The 23202-nt window shown below is 39.7% G+C and overlaps 1 protein-coding gene across 1 annotated transcript in view; it reads left to right on the top strand.

Annotated features, from left to right (window-relative positions):
* Positions 1-23202, top strand: part of LOC128642148 (integrin alpha-M) — a 592220-nt gene that overhangs the window by 178577 nt on the left and 390441 nt on the right. Inside the window, exon 7 of the mRNA XM_053694828.1 lies at positions 17476-17492. Within this exon, the coding sequence (XP_053550803.1) occupies positions 17476-17492 (17 nt within the window). The remainder of the gene's footprint in view (positions 1-17475; positions 17493-23202) is intronic.

Below are 23202 nucleotides of genomic sequence, written 5' to 3'. Positions count from 1 at the left end.
ACATACAGAATACCCTATGGAGTTGCTTTCTCTTTTACCTCAGCTGTGATTTACAGAATATCCTATGGAATTGCCTTCTCTTTTACCATAGCTGTGACTTACAGAATATCCTATGCAGTGCCTTCTCTTTTACTATAGCTGTGACTTACAGAATATCCTATGGAGTTGCCTTCTCTTTTACTATAGCTGTGACTTACAGAATATCCTATGGAGTTGCCTTCTCTTTTACCATAGCTGTGACTTGCAGAATATCCTTTAGAATTGCCTTCTCTTTTACCATAGCTGTGACTTACAGAATATCCTATGCCTTCTCTTTTACCTCAGCTGTGACTTACAGAATATCCTTTACAGTGCCTTCTCTTTTACCATAGCTGTGACTTACAGAATATCCTATGCCTTCTATTTTACCACAGCTGTGACTTACAGAATATCCTATGCAGTGCCTTCTCTTTTACCACAGCTGTGACTTACAGAATATCCTATGCAGTGCCTTCTCTTTTACTATAGCTGTGACTTACAGAATATCCTATGGAGTTGCCTTCTCTTTTACCATAGCTGTGACTTACAAAATATCCTATGGAGTTGTCTTCTCTTTTACCACAGCTGTGACTTACAGAATATCCTATGCAGTGCCTTCTATTTTACCATAGCTGTGACTTACAGAATATCCTATGCTGTGCCTTCTCTTTTACCATAGCTGTGACTTACAGAATATCCTATGCAGTGCCTTCTCTTTTACCACAGCTGTGACTTACAGAATATCCTATGCAGTGCCTTCTCTTTTACTATAGCTGTGACTTACAGAATATCCTATGGAGTTGCCTTCTCTTTTACCATAGCTGTGACTTACAAAATATCCTATGGAGTTGTCTTCTCTTTTACCACAGCTGTGACTTACAGAATATCCTATGGAGTTGCCTTCTCTTTTACCACAGCTGTGACTTACAGAATATCCTATGGAGTTGCCTTCTCTTTTACCATAGCTGTTACTTACTGAATATCCTATGGAGTTGCCTTCTATTTTACCATAGCTGCGACTTACAGAATATCCTATGGAGTTGCCTTCTCTTTTACTATAGCTGTGACTTACTGAATATCCTATGGAGTTGCCTTCTATTTTACCATAGCTGTGACTTACTGAATATCCTATGGAGTTGCCTTCTATTTTACCATAGCTGTGACTTACAGAATATCCTATGGAGTTGCCTTCTCTTTTACCATAGCTGTGACTTACAGAATATCCTATGCAGTGCCTTCTATTTTACCATAACTGTGACATACAGAATACCCTATGGAGTTGCTTTCTCTTTTACCATAGCTGTGACTTACAGAATACCCTATTGAGTGCCTTCTCTTTTACCATAGCTGTGACTTACAGAATATCCTATGGAGTTGCCTTCTCTTTTACCATAGCTGTGACTTACAGAATATCCTATGCAGTGCCTTCTATTTTACCATAGCTGTGACTTACAGAATATCCTATGCAGTGCCTTCTATTTTACCATAGCTGTGACTTACAGAATATCCTATGCAGTGCCTTCTATTTTACCATAGCTGTGACTTACAGAATATCCTATGCAGTGCCTTCTATTTTACCATAGCTGTGACTTACAGAATATCCTATGCAGTGCCTTCTATTTTACCATAGCTGTGACTTACAGAATATCCTATGCAGTGCCTTCTCTTTTACCATAGCTGTGACTTACAGAATATCCTATGCAGTGCCTTCTATTTTACCATAGCTGTGACTTACAGAATATCCTATGCAGTGCCTTCTATTTTACCATAGCTGTGACTTACAGAATATCCTATGCAGTGCCTTCTATTTTACCATAGCTGTGACTTACAGAATATCCTATGGAGTTGCCTTCTCTTTTACCATAGCTGTGACTTACAGAATATCCTATGCAGTGCCTTCTATTTTACCATAGCTGTGACTTACAGAATATCCTATGGAGTTGCCTTCTCTTTTACCATAGCTGTGACTTACAGAATATCCTATGCAGTGCCTTCTATTTTACCATAGCTGTGACATACAGAATACCCTATGGAGTTGCCTTCTCTTTTACCTCAGCTGTGATTTACAGAATATCCTATGGAATTGCCTTCTCTTTTACCATAGCTGTGACTTACAGAATATCCTATGCAGTGCCTTCTCTTTTACTATAGCTGTGACTTACAGAATATCCTATGGAGTTGCCTTCTCTTTTACTATAGCTGTGACTTACAGAATATCCTATGGAGTTGCCTTCTCTTTTACCATAGCTGTGACTTGCAGAATATCCTTTAGAATTTCCTTCTCTTTTACCATAGCTGTGACTTACAGAATATCCTATGGAGTTGCCTTCTCTTTTACCATAGCTGTGACTTACAGAATATCCTATGCCTTCTCTTTTACCTCAGCTGTGACTTACAGAATATCCTTTACAGTGCCTTCTCTTTTACCATAGCTGTGACTTACAGAATATCCTATGCCTTCTATTTTACCACAGCTGTGACTTACAGAATATCCTATGCAGTGCCTTCTCTTTTACCACAGCTGTGACTTACAGAATATCCTATGCAGTGCCTTCTCTTTTACCATAGCTGTGACTTACAGAATATCCTATGGAGTTGCCTTCTCTTTTACCATAGCTATGACTTACAGTATATCCTATGCAGTGCCTTCTCTTTTACCATAGCTGTGACTTACAGAATATCCTATGGAGTTGCCTTCTCTTTTACCATAGCTGTGACTTACAGAATATCCTATGCAGTGCCTTCTCTTTTACCACAGCTGTGACTTACACAATATCCTATGCAGTGCCTTCTCTTTTACCATAGCTGTGACTTACAGAATATCCTATGGAGTTTCCTTCTCTTTTACCATAGCTGTGACTTACAGAATATCCTATGCAGTGCCTTCTCTTTAACCATAGCTGTGACTTACAGAGTATCCTATGCAGTGCCTTCTCTTTTACAATAGCTGTGACTTACAGAATATATTATGGAGTTTCCTTCTCTTTTACCATAGCTGTGACTTACAGAATATCCTATTCAGTGCCTTCTATTTTACCATAACTGTGACTTACAGAATATCCTATGGAATTGCCTTCTCTTTTACCATAGCCGTGACTTACAGAATATCCTATGGAATTGCCTTCTCTTTTACCATAGCTGTGACTTACAGAATATCCTATGGAATTGCCTTCTCTTTTACCATAGCTGCGACTTACAGAATATCCTATGGAGTTGCCTTCTCTTTTACTATAGCTGTGACTTACAGAATATCCTATGGAATTGCCTTCTCTTTTACCATAGCTGTGACTTACAGAATATCCTATGCCTTCTCTTTTACCTCAGCTGTGACTTACAGAATATCCTATGGAATTGCCTTCTCTTTTACCATAGCTGTGACTTACAGAATATCCTATGCAGTGCCTTCTCTTTTACTATAGCTGTGACTTACAGAATATCCTATGGAGTTGCCTTCTCTTTTACTATAGCTGTGACTTACAGAATATCCTATGGAGTTGCCTTCTCTTTTACCATAGCTGTGACTTGCAGAATATCCTATAGAATTGCCTTCTCTTTTACCATAGCTGTGACTTACAGAATATCCTATGGATTTGCCTTCTCTTTTACCATAGCTGTGACTTACAGAATATCCTATGCCTTCTCTTTTACCTCAGCTGTGACTTACAGAATATCCTATACAGTGCATTCTCTTTTACCATAGCTGTGACTTACAGAATATCCTATGCCTTCTCTTTTACCACAGCTGTGACTTACAGAATATCCTATGCCTTCTATTTTACCACAGCTATGACTTACAGAATATCCTATACAGTGCCTTCTCTTTTACCACAGCTGTGACTTACAGAATATCCTATGCAGTGCCTTCTCTTTTACCATAGCTGTGACTTACAGAATATCCTATTGAGTTGCCTTCTCTTTTACCATAGCTATAACTTACAGAATATCCTATGCAGTGCCTTCTCTTTTACCATAGCTGTGACTTACAGAATATCCTATGGAGTTGCCTTCTCTTTTACCATAGCTGTGACTTACAGAATATCCTATGCAGTGCCTTCTCTTTTACCACAGCTGTGACTTACAGAATATCCTATGCAGTGCCTTCTCTTTTACCATAGCTGTGACTTACAGAATATCCTATGGAGTTGCCTTCTCTTTTACCATAGCTGTGACTTACAGAATATCCTATGGAGTTGCCTTCTCTTTTACCATAGCTGTGACTTACAGAATACCCTATGGAGTTGCCTTCTCTTTTACCATAGCTGGGTCTTGCAGAATATCCTATGGAGTTGCCTTCTCTTTTACTATAGCTGTGACTTACAGAATATCCTATGGAGTTGCCTTCTCTTTTACCATAGCTGTGACTTACAGAATATCCTATGGAGCTGCCTTCTCTTTTACCATAGCTGTGACTTACAGAATATCCTATGGAGTTGCCTTCTCTTTTACCATAGCTGTGACTTACATATTATCCTATGGAGTTGCCTTCTCTTTTACCATAGATGTGACTTACAGAATATCCTATTCAGTGCCTTCTCTTTTACCATAGCTGTGACTTACAGAATATCATATGGAGCTGCCTTCTCTTTTACTATAGCCATGACTTACAGAATACCCTATTGAGTGCCTTCTCTTTTACCATAGCTGTGACTTACAGAATATCCTATGGCGTTGACTTCTCTTTTACCATAGCTGTGACTTGCAGAATATCCTATGGAATTGCCTTCTCATTTACCATAGCTGTGAGTTACAAAATATCCTAGGGAATTGCCTTCTCTTTTACCATAGCTGTGACTTACAGAATATCCTATGCCTTCTCTTTTACCTCAGCTGTGACTTACAGAATATCCTATGGAGTTGCCTTCTCTTTTACCATAGCTGTGACTTACAGAATATCCTATGCAGTGCCCTCTATTTTACCACAGCTGTGACTTACAGAATATCCTATGCAGTGCCTTCGATTTTACTATAGCTGTGACTTACAGAATATCCTATGGAATTGCCTTCTCTTTTACCATAGCTGTGACTTACAGAATATCCTATGCAGTGCCTTCTCTTTTACTATAGCTGTGACTTACAGAATATCCTATGCAGTGCCTTCTCTTTTACTATAGCTGTGACTTACAGAATATCCTATGGAATTGCCTTCTCTTTTACCATAGCTGTGACTTACAGAATACCCTATGCAGTGCCTTCTCTTTTACCATAACTGTGACTTACAGAATACCCTATGGAGTTGCCTTCTCTTTTACCATAGCTGTGACTTACAGAATATCATATGGTGTTGCAGTGCCTTCTCTTCTACCACAGCTGTGACTTACAGAATATCCTATGGAGTTGCCTTCTCTTTTACCATAGCTGTGACTTACAGAATATCCTATGCAGTGCCCTCTCTTTTACCATAGCTGTGACTTAAAGAATATCTTATGCAGTGCCTTCTCTTTTACCATAGCTGTGACTTACAGAATATCATATGGTGTTACAGTGCCTTCTCTTTTACCATAGCTGTGACTTACAGAATATCCTATGCAGTGCCTTCTCTTTTACCATAGCTGTGACTTACAGAATATCCTATGGAATTGCCTTCTCTTTTACCATAGCTGTGATTTACAGAATATCCTAGGGAATTGCCTTCTCTTTTACCATACCTGTGACTTACAGAATATCCTAGGGAATTGCCTTCTCTTTTACCATAGCTGTGACTTACAGAATATCCTATGCAGTGCCTTCTCTTTTACCATAGCTGTGACTTACAGAATATCCTATGGAGTTTCCTTCTCTTTTACCATAGCTGTGACTTACAGAATATCATATGCAGTGCCTTCTCTTTTACCATACCTGTGACTTACAGAATATCCTAGGGAATTGCCTTCTCTTTTACCATAGCTGTGACTTACAGAATATCCTAGGGAATTGCCTTCTCTTTTACCATAGCTGTGACTTACAGAATATCCTATGCAGTGCCTTCTCTTTAACCATAGCTGTGACTTACAGAATATCCTATGCAGTGCCTTCTCTTTTACCATAGCTGTGACTTACAGAATATCCTATGCCTTCTCTTTTACCATAGCTGTGACTTACAGAATATCCTATGCCTTCTCTTTTACCATAGCTGTGACTTACAGAATATCCTATGCAGTGCCTTCTCTTTTACCATAGCTGTGACTTACAGAATATCCTATGCAGTGCCTTCTCTTTTACCATAGCTGTGACTTACAGAATATCCTATGGAGTTTCCTTCTCTTTTACCATAGCTGTGACTTACAGAATATCCTATGCAGTGCCTTCTCTTTAACCATAGCTGTGACTTACAGAATATCCTATGCAGTGCCTTCTCTTTTACAATAGCTGTGACTTACAGAATATATTATGGAGTTTCCTTCTCTTTTACCATAGCTGTGACTTACAGAATATCCTATGCAGTGCCTTCTCTTTTACCATAGCCGTGACTTACAGAATATCCTATGGAAATGCCTTCTCTTTTACCATAGCTGTGACTTACAGAATATCCTATGGAATTGCCTTCTCTTTTACCATAGCTGCGACTTACTGAATATCCTATGGAGTTGCCTTCTCTTTTACTATAGCTGTGACTTACAGAATATCCTATGGAATTGCCTTCTCTTTTACCATAGCTGTGACTTACAGAATATCCTATGGAGTTGCCTTCTCTTTTACCATAGCTGTGACTTACAGAATATCATATGCCTTCTCTTTTACCTCAGCTGTGATTTACAGAATATCCTATGGAATTGCCTTCTCTTTTACCATAGCTGTGACTTACAGAATATCCTATGCAGTGCCTTCTCTTTTACTATAGCTGTGACTTACAGAATATCCTGTGGAGTTGCCTTCTCTTTTACTATAGCTGTGACTTACAGAATATCCTATGGAGTTGCCTTCTCTTTTACCATAGCTGTGACTTGCAGAATATCCTTTAGAATTGCCTTCTCTTTTACCATAGCTGTGACTTACAGAATATCCTATGGAGTTGCCTTCTCTTTTACCATAGCTGTGACTTACAGAGTATCCTATGCCTTCTCTTTTACCTCAGCTGTGACTTACAGAATATCCTATACAGTGCCTTCTCTTTTACCATAGCTGTGACTTACAGAATATCCTATGCAGTGCCTTCTCTTTTACCACAGCTGTGACTTACAGAATATCCTATGCAGTGCCTTCTCTTTTACCACAGCTGTGACTTACAGAATATCCTATGCAGTGCCTTCTCTTTTACCATAGCTGTGACTTACAGAATATCCTATGGAGTTGCCTTCTCTTTTACCATAGCTGTGACTTACAGAATATCCTATGCAGTGCCTTCTCTTTTACCATAGCTGTGACTTACAGAATATCCTATGGAGTTGCCTTCTCTTTTACCATAGCTGTGACTTACAGAATATCCTATGCAGTGCCTTCTCTTTTACCACAGCTGTGACTTACAGAATATCCTATGCAGTGCCTTCTCTTTTACCATAGCTGTGACTTACAGAATATCCTATGCAGTGCCTTCTCTTTTACCATAGCTGTGACTTACAGAATATCCTATGCTGTGCCTTCTCTTTTACCATAGCTGTGACTTACAGAATATCCTATGCAGTGCCTTCTCTTTTACCACAGCTGTGACTTACAGAATATCCTATGCAGTGCCTTCTCTTTTACTATAGCTGTGACTTACAGAATATCCTATGGAGTTGCCTTCTCTTTTACCATAGCTGTGACTTACAAAATATCCTATGGAGTTGTCTTCTCTTTTACCACAGCTGTGACTTACAGAATATCCTATGGAGTTGCCTTCTCTTTTACCACAGCTGTGACTTACAGAATATCCTATGGAGTTGCCTTCTCTTTTACCATAGCTGTGACTTACTGAATATCCTATGGAGTTGCCTTCTATTTTACCATAGCTGCGACTTACAGAATATCCTATGGAGTTGCCTTCTCTTTTACTATAGCTGTGACTTACTGAATATCCTATGGAGTTGCCTTCTATTTTACCATAGCTGTGACTTACTGAATATCCTATGGAGTTGCCTTCTATTTTACCATAGCTGTGACTTACAGAATATCCTATGGAGTTGCCTTCTCTTTTACCATAGCTGTGACTTACAGAATATCCTATGCAGTGCCTTCTATTTTACCATAACTGTGACATACAGAATACCCTATGGAGTTGCTTTCTCTTTTACCATAGCTGTGACTTACAGAATACCCTATTGAGTGCCTTCTCTTTTACCATAGCTGTGACTTACAGAATATCCTATGGAGTTGCCTTCTCTTTTACCATAGCTGTGACTTACAGAATATCCTATGCAGTGCCTTCTATTTTACCATAGCTGTGACTTACAGAATATCCTATGCAGTGCCTTCTATTTTACCATAGCTGTGACTTACAGAATATCCTATGCAGTGCCTTCTCTTTTACCATAGCTGTGACTTACAGAATATCCTATGCAGTGCCTTCTATTTTACCATAGCTGTGACTTACAGAATATCCTATGCAGTGCCTTCTCTTTTACCATAGCTGTGACTTACAGAATATCCTATGCAGTGCCCTCTCTTTTACCATAGCTGTGACTTACAGAATATCCTATGCAGTGCCCTCTCTTTTACCATAGCTGTGACTTACAGAATATCCTATGCAGTGCCCTCTCTTTTACCATAGCTGTGACTTACAGAATATCCTATGCAGTGCCTTCTCTTTTACTATAGCTGTGACTTACAGAATATCCTATGGAGTTGCTTTCTCTTTTACCTCAGCTGTGATTTACAGAATATCCTATGGAATTGCCTTCTCTTTTACCATAGCTGTGACTTACAGAATATCCTATGCAGTGCCTTCTCTTTTACTATAGCTGTGACTTACAGAATATCCTATGGAGTTGCCTTCTCTTTTACCATAGCTGTGACTTGCAGAATATCCTTTAGAATTTCCTTCTCTTTTACCATAGCTGTGACTTACAGAATATCCTATGGAGTTGCCTTCTCTTTTACCATAGCTGTGACTTACAGAATATCCTATGCCTTCTCTTTTACCTCAGCTGTGACTTACAGAATATCCTATACAGTGCCTTCTCTTTTACCATAGCTGTGACTTACAGAATATCCTATGCCTTCTATTTTACCACAGCTGTGACTTACAGAATATCCTATGCAGTGCCTTCTCTTTTACCACAGCTGTGACTTACAGAATATCCTATGCAGTGCCTTCTCTTTTACCATAGCTGTGACTTACAGAATATCCTATGGAGTTGCCTTCTCTTTTACCATAGCTATGACTTACAGTATATCCTATGCAGTGCCTTCTCTTTTACCATAACTGTGACTTACAGAATATCCTATGGAGTTGCCTTCTCTTTTACCATAGCTGTGACTTACAGAATATCCTATGCAGTGCCTTCTCTTTTACCATAGCTGTGACTTACAGAATATCCTATGCAGTGCCTTCTCTTTTACCATAGCTGTGACTTACAGAATATCCTATGCAGTGCCTTCTCTTTTACCACAGCTGTGACTTACAGAATATCCTATGCAGTGCCTTCTCTTTTACCATAGCTGTGACTTACAGAATATCCTATGCAGTGCCTTCTCTTTTACTATAGCTGTGACTTACAGAATATCCTATGCAGTGCCTTCTCTTTTACTATAGCTGTGACTTACAGAATATCCTATGGAGTTGCCTTCTCTTTTACCATAGCTGTGACTTACAAAATATCCTATGGAGTTGTCTTCTCTTTTACCACAGCTGTGACTTACAGAATATCCTATGGAGTTGCCTTCTCTTTTACCACAGCTGTGACTTACAGAATATCCTATGGAGTTGCCTTCTCTTTTACCATAGCTGTGACTTACTGAATATCCTATGGAGTTGCCTTCTATTTTACCATAGCTGTGACTTACAGAATATCCTATGCAGTGCCTTCTATTTTACCATAGCTGTGACTTACAGAATATCCTATGCAGTGCCTTCTATTTTACCATAGCTGTGACTTACAGAATATCCTATGGAGTTGCCTTCTCTTTTACCATAGCTGTGACTTACAGAATATCCTATGCAGTGCCTTCTATTTTACCATAGCTGTGACTTACAGAATATCCCATGGAGTTGCCTTCTCTTTTACCATAGCTGTGACTTACTGAATATCCTATGGAGTTGCCTTCTCTTTTACTATAGCTGTGACTTACAGAATATCCTATGGAGTTGCCTTCTCTTTTACCATAGCTGTGACTTGCAGAATATCCTTTAGAATTTCCTTCTCTTTTACCATAGCTGTGACTTACAGAATATCCTATGGAGTTGCCTTCTCTTTTACCATAGCTGTGACTTACAGAATATCCTATGCCTTCTCTTTTACCTCAGCTGTGACTTACAGAATATCCTATGCAGTGCCTTCTCTTTTACCATAGCTGTGACTTACAGAATATCCTATGCAGTGCCTTCTCTTTTACTATAGCTGTGACTTACAGAATATCCTATGGAGTTGCTTTCTCTTTTACCTCAGCTGTGATTTACAGAATATCCTATGGAATTGCCTTCTCTTTTACCATAGCTGTGACTTACAGAATATCCTATGCAGTGCCTTCTCTTTTACTATAGCTGTGACTTACAGAATATCCTATGGAGTTGCCTTCTCTTTTACCATAGCTGTGACTTGCAGAATATCCTTTAGAATTTCCTTCTCTTTTACCATAGCTGTGACTTACAGAATATCCTATGGAGTTGCCTTCTCTTTTACCATAGCTGTGACTTACAGAATATCCTATGCCTTCTCTTTTACCTCAGCTGTGACTTACAGAATATCCTATACAGTGCCTTCTCTTTTACCATAGCTGTGACTTACAGAATATCCTATGCCTTCTATTTTACCACAGCTGTGACTTACAGAATATCCTATGCAGTGCCTTCTCTTTTACCACAGCTGTGACTTACAGAATATCCTATGCAGTGCCTTCTCTTTTACCATAGCTGTGACTTACAGAATATCCTATGGAGTTGCCTTCTCTTTTACCATAGCTATGACTTACAGTATATCCTATGCAGTGCCTTCTCTTTTACCATAACTGTGACTTACAGAATATCCTATGGAGTTGCCTTCTCTTTTACCATAGCTGTGACTTACAGAATATCCTATGCAGTGCCTTCTCTTTTACCACAGCTGTGACTTACAGAATATCCTATGCAGTGCCTTCTCTTTTACCATAGCTGTGACTTACAGAATATCCTATGCAGTGCCTTCTCTTTTACCACAGCTGTGACTTACAGAATATCCTATGCAGTGCCTTCTCTTTTACCATAGCTGTGACTTACAGAATATCCTATGCAGTGCCTTCTCTTTTACCACAGCTGTGACTTACAGAATATCCTATGCAGTGCCTTCTCTTTTACTATAGCTGTGACTTACAGAATATCCTATGGAGTTGCCTTCTCTTTTACCATAGCTGTGACTTACAAAATATCCTATGGAGTTGTCTTCTCTTTTACCACAGCTGTGACTTACAGAATATCCTATGGAGTTGCCTTCTCTTTTACCACAGCTGTGACTTACAGAATATCCTATGGAGTTGCCTTCTCTTTTACCATAGCTGTGACTTACTGAATATCCTATGGAGTTGCCTTCTATTTTACCATAGCTGTGACTTACAGAATATCCTATGCAGTGCCTTCTATTTTACCATAGCTGTGACTTACAGAATATCCTATGCAGTGCCTTCTATTTTACCATAGCTGTGACTTACAGAATATCCTATGGAGTTGCCTTCTCTTTTACCATAGCTGTGACTTACAGAATATCCTATGCAGTGCCTTCTATTTTACCATAGCTGTGACTTACAGAATATCCCATGGAGTTGCCTTCTCTTTTACCATAGCTGTGACTTACAGAATATCCTATGCAGTGCCTTCTATTTTACCATAACTGTGACATACAGAATACCCTATGGAGTTGCTTTCTCTTTTACCTCAGCTGTGATTTACAGAATATCCTATGGAATTGCCTTCTCTTTTACCATAGCTGTGACTTACAGAATATCCTATGCAGTGCCTTCTCTTTTACTATAGCTGTGACTTACAGAATATCCTATGGAGTTGCCTTCTCTTTTACTATAGCTGTGACTTACAGAATATCCTATGGAGTTGCCTTCTCTTTTACCATAGCTGTGACTTGCAGAATATCCTTTAGAATTTCCTTCTCTTTTACCATAGCTGTGACTTACAGAATATCCTATGGAGTTGCCTTCTCTTTTACCATAGCTGTGACTTACAGAATATCCTATGCCTTCTCTTTTACCTCAACTGTGACTTACAGAATATCCTATACAGTGCCTTCTCTTTTACCATAGCTGTGACTTACAGAATATCCTATGCCTTCTATTTTACCACAGCTGTGACTTACAGAATATCCTATGCAGTGCCTTCTCTTTTACCACAGCTGTGACTTACAGAATATCCTATGCAGTGCCTTCTCTTTTACCATAGCTGTGACTTACAGAATATCCTATGGAGTTGCCTTCTCTTTTACCATAGCTATGACTTACAGTATATCCTATGCAGTGCCTTCTCTTTTACCATAGCTGTGACTTACAGAATATCCTATGGAGTTGCCTTCTCTTTTACCATAGCTGTGACTTACAGAATATCCTATGCAGTGCCTTCTCTTTTACCACAGCTGTGACTTACAGAATATCCTATGCAGTGCCTTCTCTTTTACCATAGCTGTGACTTACAGAATATCCTATGCAGTGCCTTCTCTTTTACCACAGCTGTGACTTACAGAATATCCTATGCTGTGCCTTCTCTTTTACCATAGCTGTGACTTACAGAATATCCTATGCAGTGCCTTCTCTTTTACCACAGCTGTGACTTACAGAATATCCTATGCAGTGCCTTCTCTTTTACTATAGCTGTGACTTACAGAATATCCTATGGAGTTGCCTTCTCTTTTACCATAGCTGTGACTTACAAAATATCCTATGGAGTTGTCTTCTCTTTTACCACAGCTGTGACTTACAGAATATCCTATGGAGTTGCCTTCTCTTTTACTATAGCTGTGACTTACTGAATATCCTATGGAGTTGCCTTCTATTTTACCATAGCTGTGACTTACTGAATATCCTATGGAGTTGCCTTCTATTTTACCATAGCTGTGACTTACAGAATATCCTATGGAGTTGCCTTCTCTTTTACCATAGCTGTGACTTACAGAATATCCTATGCAGTGCCTTCTCTTTTACCATAGCTGTGACTTACAGAATACCCTATGGAGTTGCTTTCTCTTTTACCATAGCTGTGACTTACAGAATACCCTATAGAGTTGCCTTCTCTTTTACCATAACTGTGACTTACAGAATATTCTATGGAGTTGCTTTCTCTTTTACCATAGCTGTGACTTGGGCGATATATTCGAGTAAAAAAGGCCTGATGAGATGATCTGCCTTGTGCTATAAATGGTCCACAAGCTGCTGTATGTTATGTTCGAATGCCGGATGACTTGTGTGACTTATCCGCCACCAACTAGGGTTCAAGCCGCAATGTTTTAGGGCACTTTCTGCCAGGGAAACAAACATCAATTTTTCTGGCCGCTGCTACAGCAGCGGCTGCAACAATACCTAATTTTTCAGGCATGTGTACATGCCAAATTTTTCTGGCCTCTGTTGCTGCACTGTGGCTACAAAAAACAAAACAAAAAAAGGCACGTAACAGGGATTAAAGTGATAGGAATAGTATTACTTAACACACCACTCCTATCTGGTGGAACATTAGATTGCACGCGCAGTGCCCCAATATTTGAAGTAGGAGGACCGACCAAGCATCTTTTTCCATCTCCAGGTTCCTAAAATCCATGCCATATACACGTCCCCTGATAGGGGACATAACAGGGATTAAAGTGATAGGAATAGTACTACTTAACACACCACTCCTATCTGGTGGCACAGTAGATTGCACAGTAGATTGCACGTGCAGTGCCCCAAAGTAGGAGGACCGGCCAAGCATCTTTTTCCATCTCCCGGTTCCTAAAATCCATGCCATATACACGTCCCCTGATAGGGGACACCGCAGTGGAAGGTACCCGGCCAAAATTTCTTTGCACAAAAGGCAATCCCCAACCTGTACTCGATTGTGCAAAAGGAAGTAACCTTACCATGGGTTGACTCCCAGACCGCACATCTTGTAATTCTCTGTCTGGGAAATTATCTATCTATCAAATCTATCTATTTATCTATCAAATCTATCGTATCTATCAAATGTAATCTATTGCATCTATTGATCTATCTATCTAATCTATGTATCTATCTATCTATCAAATCTATCTCGTGGCCGGACCGACCAAGCATCTTTTTCCATCTCCCGGTTCCTAAAATCCATGCCATATACACGTCCCCTGATAGGGGACGTAACAGGTATTAACTGATAAGAATAGTACTACTTGACAGACCACTCATATCTGTTGGCACAGTAGATTGCACACGGTGCTCTGACAAAATGCAGAAGGACATTTGGCAGATGGACATTTGGCAGACGGACATTTGGCCGACAGATAGAAAGCTAAAGAATGTTCCGATTTCGGCCGAGGGCAGATACGTTCCAGAGTGCTCTGTTCTAATCAGAGCCTCGGGCGCCGCAACTACCTCTGGGAACCTTACCATGGGTCACAGACCGCACGTCTTGTAATTCTCTGTCTGGGAAATTATCTATCTATCAAATCTATCTATTGATCTATCAAATCTATCTATCTATCGTATCTATCAAATGTATCTATTGCATCTATTGATCTATCTATCTAATCTATGTATCTATCTATCTATCAAATCTATCTTGTGCCCGGACCGACCAAGCATCTTTTTCCATCTCCCGGTTCCTAAAATCCATGCCATATACACGTCCCCTGATAGGGGACGTAACAGGGATTAAACTGATAAGAATAGTACTACTTAACACACCACTCATATCTGGTGGCACAGTAGATTGCACACGCAGTGCCCCAAATTTGAAGTAGGAGGACCGACCAAGCATCTTTTTCCATCTCTCGGTTCCTAAAATCCATGCCATATACACGTCCCCTGATAGGGGACGTAACAGGGATTAAAGTGATAAGAATAGTATTACTTAACACACCACTCATATCTGGTGGCACAGTAGATTGCACGCGGTGCTCTGACAAAATGCAGAAGGACATTTGGTAGATGGACATTTGGCCGACAGGCAGAAAGCAAAAGAATGTTCCGATTTCGGCCCAGGGCAGATACGTTCCAGAGTGCTCTGTTCTAATCAGAGCCTCGGGAGCCGCAACTGCCTCTGGGAACCTTACCATGGGTCCCAGACTGCACATCTTGTAATTCTCTGTCTGGAAATTATCTATCTATCAAATCTATCTATTGATCTATCAAATCTATCTATCTATCTATCTATCTATCGTATCTATCAAATCTATCTATTGCATCTATTGATCTATCTATCTAATCTATGTATCTATCTATCAAATCTATCTCGTGGCAATGGGGAGTTTGCGGTTGTGCAAATGGACTGTTTGCGGTTGTTTGTGGTGTGTTAAACGGGGAGTTTGGTCTGTCACTGTGAAGCGGGCATAACCCTTACACTACCTGATCGATACAATATCATACCTGATGTTTTAAAGCATGTTATTCCAAACAATTTAGGAATGTTAGGTGATTTATGCCCTTTATGGATTAAAACCAGACTCTGCATCAACTATGTAATTTTCCGTGCGAGTTTTGCCATGGATCCCCCTCCATGCCACAGTCCAGGTGTTAGTACCCTTGAAACAACTTTTCCATCACTATTGTGGCCAGAAAGAGTCCCTGTGTGTTTTAAAATTCGCCTGCCTATTGAAGTCAATGGCGGTTCGCCCGGTTCGCCCGTTCGCGAACACTTGCGGAAGTTCACGTCCGCTGTTCGCAAACGGAAAATTTTAAGTTCGCGACATCACTAATCCTAAATGGACTCTTGATCACTACAGATGCAAGTCTCTCAGGTTGCTGAGCTGTTTGGGGGTCTATGAGAGCACATGGAGTTTGGGATCCTTGGGAGGCAAGGTTACCAATAAATGATCTTGAACTCAATGCAAGCTTGGCCTCTGTTGAAAAGAGAATCTTGCCTCCATTTTCAGACAGACAATGTCACAGTAGTAGCTTATGTCGACCATCGGTGGGAAATCACAGTTCACGAGCCATGAGAGAAGTGTCTGAAATTCTCTTATGGGCAGAAACCAATTCTTGTCTAGTCTGTGATTCATATTCCAGGGGTGAAAAACTGGGAAGCAGACTTTCTCAGTTGTCAATCTCTACATCCAGGGTAGTGGACTCTTCACCAAGATGTGTTGAATCAGATTTTGGATCTTTAGGTTCTCCCAGAGATAGATCTGATGGCATCTTTGTTTGCACAAGAAACTTCCCAGGTACTTTGCGAGGTTCAGGAATACTCAAGCAGAGTTTGCTCTAGTAGCTCCTTGGTCATTCCATCTTGCTTATCTTTTTCCTCCTCTGGTACTTCTACCCGGAGTGATCTCCAAGGTAAGCCTAGAGTAATCCTGATTGTCCCAGCTTGCCCTCACATGATTGTTATGCAGATCTGGTTCACATGTCCAGCTACCCTCCTTGGCCTCTTTCTCTAAGGTCAAACCTTCTGTCTCAAGGTCCATTTTTCTATCCGGACCTCAAGTCTCTGAACTTGATGGCATGAATATTGAATGGTTCATCCTTAGGCATAAATGTTTCTCTGATTCAGTGATTGAAACCTTAATTCAGGCTTCTAAGCCTAAAACTAGGAAGATTTATCATAAGATTGGGAAGGCCTTTATTTCTTGTTGTATAGTTCACAGTTTTTCCTGGCATCCTTTCAGAATTCCTAGAATTCTGCAGTTCCTACAGGATGGTCCGGATAAGGGTCTATCTGCCAGTTCTCTAAAGGGGCAGATTTCTGCCCTTTTATTCTTGTTTCATAGGAAGAATGCTAAACTTCTGGATATTCATGGTTTTGTTCAAGCTTTGGTTCATATTAAACCTGTAATTAAGCCAATTTCTCCTCCATGGAATCTGCATTTTTGGAAGGTTTTATTCATTTTGGCTATCTATTCTGATAGACGAGTTTCTGAGTTATTTGCTCTTTCTTGTGATCCACAATATCTTATTTTTATCAGGGTAAGGCAGTACTTTGGACTTCTTGCCTAAAGCTGTTTCTTCAGACAATTTTAACATAGATATCTCCTAAGTAGACTATGTTTACAGCGATGCGGAATCTGTTGGCGCTCTACAAATACCTGATAATAATGATAATAATAAGTATGCTTCAGAGAGATCGTTGCTGGATGTTTTGAGGGCATTGAAATATTACATTGATGCTACTAAGAGCTTTAGACAAACTTCTTGTATGTTGATTCTCTTTTCTGGTTCTAGAAAAGGATAGAAATTTTTTTTGGCTTCTTGGTTGAAACTTTTGATTCACAGGGCTTACTTAGTGGCCGGTAAGTCTCCACTGCAGCAGATTACTGCTCATTCTACTAGATCAGATGCCGCTACTTGGGCCTTCAAGAATGAGGCATTAGTTGATCAAATTTGCAAAGCACCTACTTGTTTTTTTTTTGTATACTTTTACAACATTCTACCATTTTGATGTTTTTGCTTCTTCTGAGGCAGCCTTTGATAGGAAGGTCCTTCAGGCAGTTGTTTCAGCTTGATTATTTAATTTTTTAAGTGAATCAAAAAATTGTGGATTTGCTTTCTTAGTGAAAAAAATATCACCTAGATTTAGAGTTTGGCGTTAGCCGTCAAAAGCAGCGTTAAGGGGTCCTAAAGCTGCTTTTTACCGCCCGCTGGTATTTAGAGTCAGGCAGGAAAGGGTCTACCGCTCACTTCCCTACCGCGACTCCAGGCTACCGCAGATCCCCTTACGCCAATTGCGTATCCTATCTTTTCAATGGGATCTGCCTAACGCCGGTATTTGGAGTCTTGGGAGAAGTGAGCGGTAGACCCTCTACCGACAAGACTCCTAACGACAAAAAAAGTCAGTAGTTAAGAGCTTTATGGGCAAACGCGTGAATATAAATCTCTTAACTACTGTGCTATAAAGTACACTAACACCCATAAACTACCTATGTACCCCTAAACCGAGGCCCCCCCACATCGCCGCCACTATAATAAAAAAATTTAACCCCTAATCTGCCGACCGGACACCGCCGCCACCTACATTATACCTATAAACCCCTAATCTGCTGCCCCTAACATCGCCGACCCCTATATTATATTTATTAACCCCTAATCTGCCCCCCCCCAACGTCGCCGCTACCTAACTTCACTTATTAACCCCTAATCTGCAGACCGGACCTCACCGCCACTATAATAAATATATTAACCCCTAAACCGCCACACTCCCGCCTCACAAACACTATAATAAATTGTATTAACCCCTAATCTGCCCTCCCTAACATCGCCACCACCTACCTACAATTATTAACCCCTAATCTCCCGCCCGCAACGTCGCCGCTACTATAATAAAGTTATTAACCCCTAAACCTAACTCTAACCCTAACCCTAACCCCCCCCCTAACATAAATATAATTTAAATTAAATGAAATAATATTCCTAAAATTAACTAACAGCTAGATTTAGAGTTCTACGGCCAAAGGGGTGCGTTAGCTACGCATGTATTTTTTCCCCCGCACCTTTTAAATACCGATGGTATTTAGAATTCACAGAAGGGCTGCATTAGGCTCCAAAAAGGGAGCGTAGAGCATAATTTACCGCCACTGCAACTCTCAATACCAGCGGTGCTTACGGACGCGGCCAGCTTCAAAAACGTGCTCGTGCACGATTCCCCCATAGGAAACAATGGGGCCGTTTGAGCTGAAAAAAAACCTGCAAAAAAGCAGCGTTCAGCTCCTAACACAGCCCCATTGTTTCCTATGGGGAAACACTTCCTAAGTCTGCACCTAACACCCTAACATGAACCCCAAGTCTAAACACCCCTAACCTTAAACTTATTAACCCCTAATCTGCTGCCCCCGCTATCGCTGACCCCTGCATATTATTTTTAACCCCTAATCTGCCGCTCCGTACACCGCCGCAACCTACGTTATCCCTATGAACCCCTAATCTGCTGCCCCTAACACCGCCGACCCCTATATTATATTTATTAACCCCTAATCTGCCCCCCAACGTCGCCGCTACCTATCTACAATTATTAACCGCTAATCTGCCGACCGGACCTCACCGCTACTATAATAAATGTATTAACCCCTAAAGCTAAGTCTAACCCTAACCCTAACACACCCCTAAGTTAAATATAATTTTTATCTAACGAAATAAAATAAATCTTATTAAATAAATTATTCCTATTTAAAGCTAAATACTTACCTGTAAAATAAACCCTAATATAGCTACAATATAAATAATAATTATATTCTAGCTATCTTAGGATTTATATTTATTTTACAGGCAACTTTGTAATTATTTTAACCAGGTACAATAGCTATTAAATAGTTAATAACTATTTAATAGCTACCTAGTTAAAATAATTACAAAATTACCTTTAAAATAAATCCTAACCTAAGTTAAAATTAAACCTAACACTACACTATCAATAAATAAATTAAATACAATACCTACAAATACCTACAATTAAACCTAACACTACACTATCAATAAATAAATTAAATACAAATACCTACAAATAAATACAATTAAATAAACTAACTAAAGTACAAAAAAATAAAAAAGAACTAAGTTACAAAAAATAAAAAAATAATTTACAAACATTATAAAAATATTACAACAATTTTAAGCTAATTACACCTACTCTAAGCCCCCTAATAAAATAACAAAGCCCCCCAAAATAAAAAAATGCCCTACCCTATTCTAAAATAAAAATTGTAAAGCTCTTTTACCTTACCAGCCCTTAAAAGGGCCTTTTGTGGGGCATGCCCCAAAGAATTCTGCTCTTTTGCCTGTAAAAAAAAAAACATACAATACCCCCCCCCACATTACAACCCACCACCCACATACCCCTAATCTAACCCAAACCCCCCTTAAATAAACCTAACACTACCCCCCTGAAGATCTTCCTACCTTGAGTCATCTTCACTCAGCCGAGCTGATCGGAACAGCCAATAGAATGCGAGCTCAATCGGATTGGCTGATTGGATCAGCCAATCGGATTGAACTTGAATCTGATTGGCTGATTCCATCAGCCAATCAGATTATTCCTACCTTAATTCCGATTGGCTGTTAGAATCCTATCAGCCAATCGGAATTCAAGGGACGCCATCTTGGATGACGTCCCTTAAAGGAACCTTCATTCGTCGGGAGTTCGTCGTGGAGGAAGGATGTTCCGCGTCGGCGGGATGAAGATGGAGCCGGAAGAAAGAAGATTGAAGATGCCGCTTGGATGAAGACTTCAGCCGGATGATGGACCTCTTCAGCCCCCGCTTGGATGAAGACATCGCCCGGATTGGATGAAGAATTCGGCTCGGCTGAGTAAAGACGACTCAAGGTAGGAAGATCTTCAGGGGGGTAGTGTTAGGTTTATTTAAGGGGGGGTTTGGGTTAGAGTAGGGGTATGTGGGTGGTGGGCTGTAATGTTGGGGGGGGTATTGTATGGGTTTTTTTACAGGCAAAGAGCAGAATTCTTTGGGGCATGCCGCGCAAAGGGCCCTTTTCAGGGCTGGTAAGGTAAAAGAGCTTTACAATTTTTATTTTAGAATAGGGTAGGGCATTTTTTTATTTTGGGGGGCTTTGTTATTTTATTAGGGGGCTTAGAGTAGGTGTAATTAGCTTAAAATTGTTGTAATATTTTTATAATGTTTGTAAATTATTTTTTTATTTTTTGTAACTTAGTTCTTTTTTTATTTTTTGTACTTTAGTTAGTGTATTTATTTGTATTTATTTGTAGGTATTTGTATTTAATTTATTTAATGATAGTGTAGTGTTAGGTTTAATTGTAACTTAGGTTAGGATTTATTTTACAGGTAATTTTGTAATTATTTTAACTAGGTAGCTATTAAATAGTTATTAACTATTTAATAGCTATTGTACCTGGTTAAAATAAATACAAAGTTGCCTATAAAATAAATATTAATCCTAAAATAGCTACAATATAATTATTATTTATATTGTAGCTATATTAGGGTTTATTATTACAGGTAAGTATTTAGCTTTAAATAGGATTAATTTCTTTAATAAGATTTATTTTATTTCGTTAGATAAAAATTATATTTAACTTAGGGGGGTGTTAGGGTTAGGGTTAGACTTAGCTTTAGGGGTTAATACATTTATTATAGTAGCGGTGAGGTCCGGTCGGCAGATTAGGGGTTAATAATTGTAGGTAAGGTAGCGGCGACGTTGGGGGGGCAGATTAGGGGTTAATAAATATTATGTAGGTGTCGGCGGTGTTAGGGGCAGCAGATTAGGGGTACATAGGGATAATGTAGGTTGCGGCGGTGTGCGGTCGGCAGATTAGGGGTTAAAAAATTTAATAGAGTGGCGGCGATGTGGGGGGTCCTTGGTTTAGGGGTACATAGGTAGTTTATAGGTGTTAGTGTACTTTAGAGCACAGTAGTTAAGAGCTTTATGAACCGGCGTTAGCCCAGAAAGCTCTTAACTCCTGGCTTTTCTCTGCGGCTGGAGTCTTGTCGTTAGATTTCTAACGCTCACTTCAGCCAAGACTCTAAATACCGGCGTTAGAAAGATCCCATTGAAAAGATAGGATACGCAATTGGCGTAGGGGGATCTGCAGTATGGAAAAGTCGCAGCTGGAAAGTGAGCGTTAGACCCTTTCCTGACTGACTCTAAATACCAGCGGGCGGTAAAAACCAGCGTTAGGACCCCCTAACGCTGGTTTTGACGGCTAAGGCAGAACTCTAAATCTAGGCGTAAATTAATCCTATTTAAAACTAAATACTTACCTAACAAATAAACCCTAATATAGCTACTACATAACTAATAATTACATTGTAGCTATTTTAGGATTTATATTTATTTTACAGGCAACTTTGTATTTATTTTAACTAGGTACAATAGCTATTAAATAGTTAATAACTATTTAATAGCTACCTAGTTAAAATAAGTACAAAATTGCCTGTAAAATAAATCCTAACCTAAGTTACAAATACACCTAACACTACACTATCATTAAATTAATTAAATAAATTACCAACAATTAGCTAAATTAAAATACAATACAATAAACTATTCTATAATACAAAAAAAACCCCACTAAATTACAAAAAATAAAAAAGAATTACAAGAGGTTTAAACTAATTACACCTAATCTAAGCCCCCTAATAAAATAAAAAATCCCCTCAAAATAAAAAAATGCCCTACCCTATTCTAAACTACCAAAGTAATCAGCTCTATTACCAGCCCTTAAAAGGACTTTTTGCGGGGCATTGCCCCAAAAGTAATCAGCTCTTTTGCCTGAAAATAAAAATACAATACCCCCCCAACATTACAACCCACCACCCACATACCCCTACTCTAACCCACCCAAACCCCCCTTAAAAAAAACTATCGCTAACCCCCTGAAGATCATCCTACCTTGAGTCGTCTTCACCCAGCAAAGCCGAATTCTTCATCCAAGGTGCGCAGAGGAGGTCCTTCATCCGGTAGAAGTCTTCATCCAAGCGGCAAAGAAGAGGTCCTCTATCCAGTAGAAGTGTTCATCCAGGCGGGGTCTTCAATCTTCATCCATCCGGAGCGGAGCGGAGCCATCTTCAACGGAGCCGACGCGGAGTCATCCTCTTCAACCGACGACTTTCCGACCAATGAAGGTTCCTTTAAGGGACGTCATCCAAGATGGCGTCCCTTCAATTCTGATTGGCTGATAGAATTCTATCAGCGAATCGGAATTAAGTTAGAAAAAATCTGATTGGCTGATGCAATCAGCCAATCAGATTGAAGTTCAATCCGATTGGCTGATCCAATCAGCCAATCGTATTGAACTCGCATTCTATTGGCTGATCGGAACAGCCAATAGAACGCAAGTTCAATACGATTGGCTGATTGGATCAGCCAATCGGATTGAACTTCAATCTGATTGGCTGATTGCATCAGCCAATCAATTTTTTTCTAACTTAATTCTGATTGGCTGATAGAATTCTATCAGCCAATCGGAATTGAAGGGACGCCATCTTGGATGACGTCCCTTAAAGGAACCTTCATTCATCGGGAAGTCATCTGTTG

The sequence above is a fragment of the Bombina bombina genome, chromosome 11 (assembly GCF_027579735.1).
Source record: "Bombina bombina isolate aBomBom1 chromosome 11, aBomBom1.pri, whole genome shotgun sequence".
Taxonomy (NCBI): Eukaryota; Metazoa; Chordata; class Amphibia; order Anura; family Bombinatoridae; genus Bombina; species Bombina bombina.
This window is presented reverse-complemented; position numbering and strand designations above follow the sequence as displayed.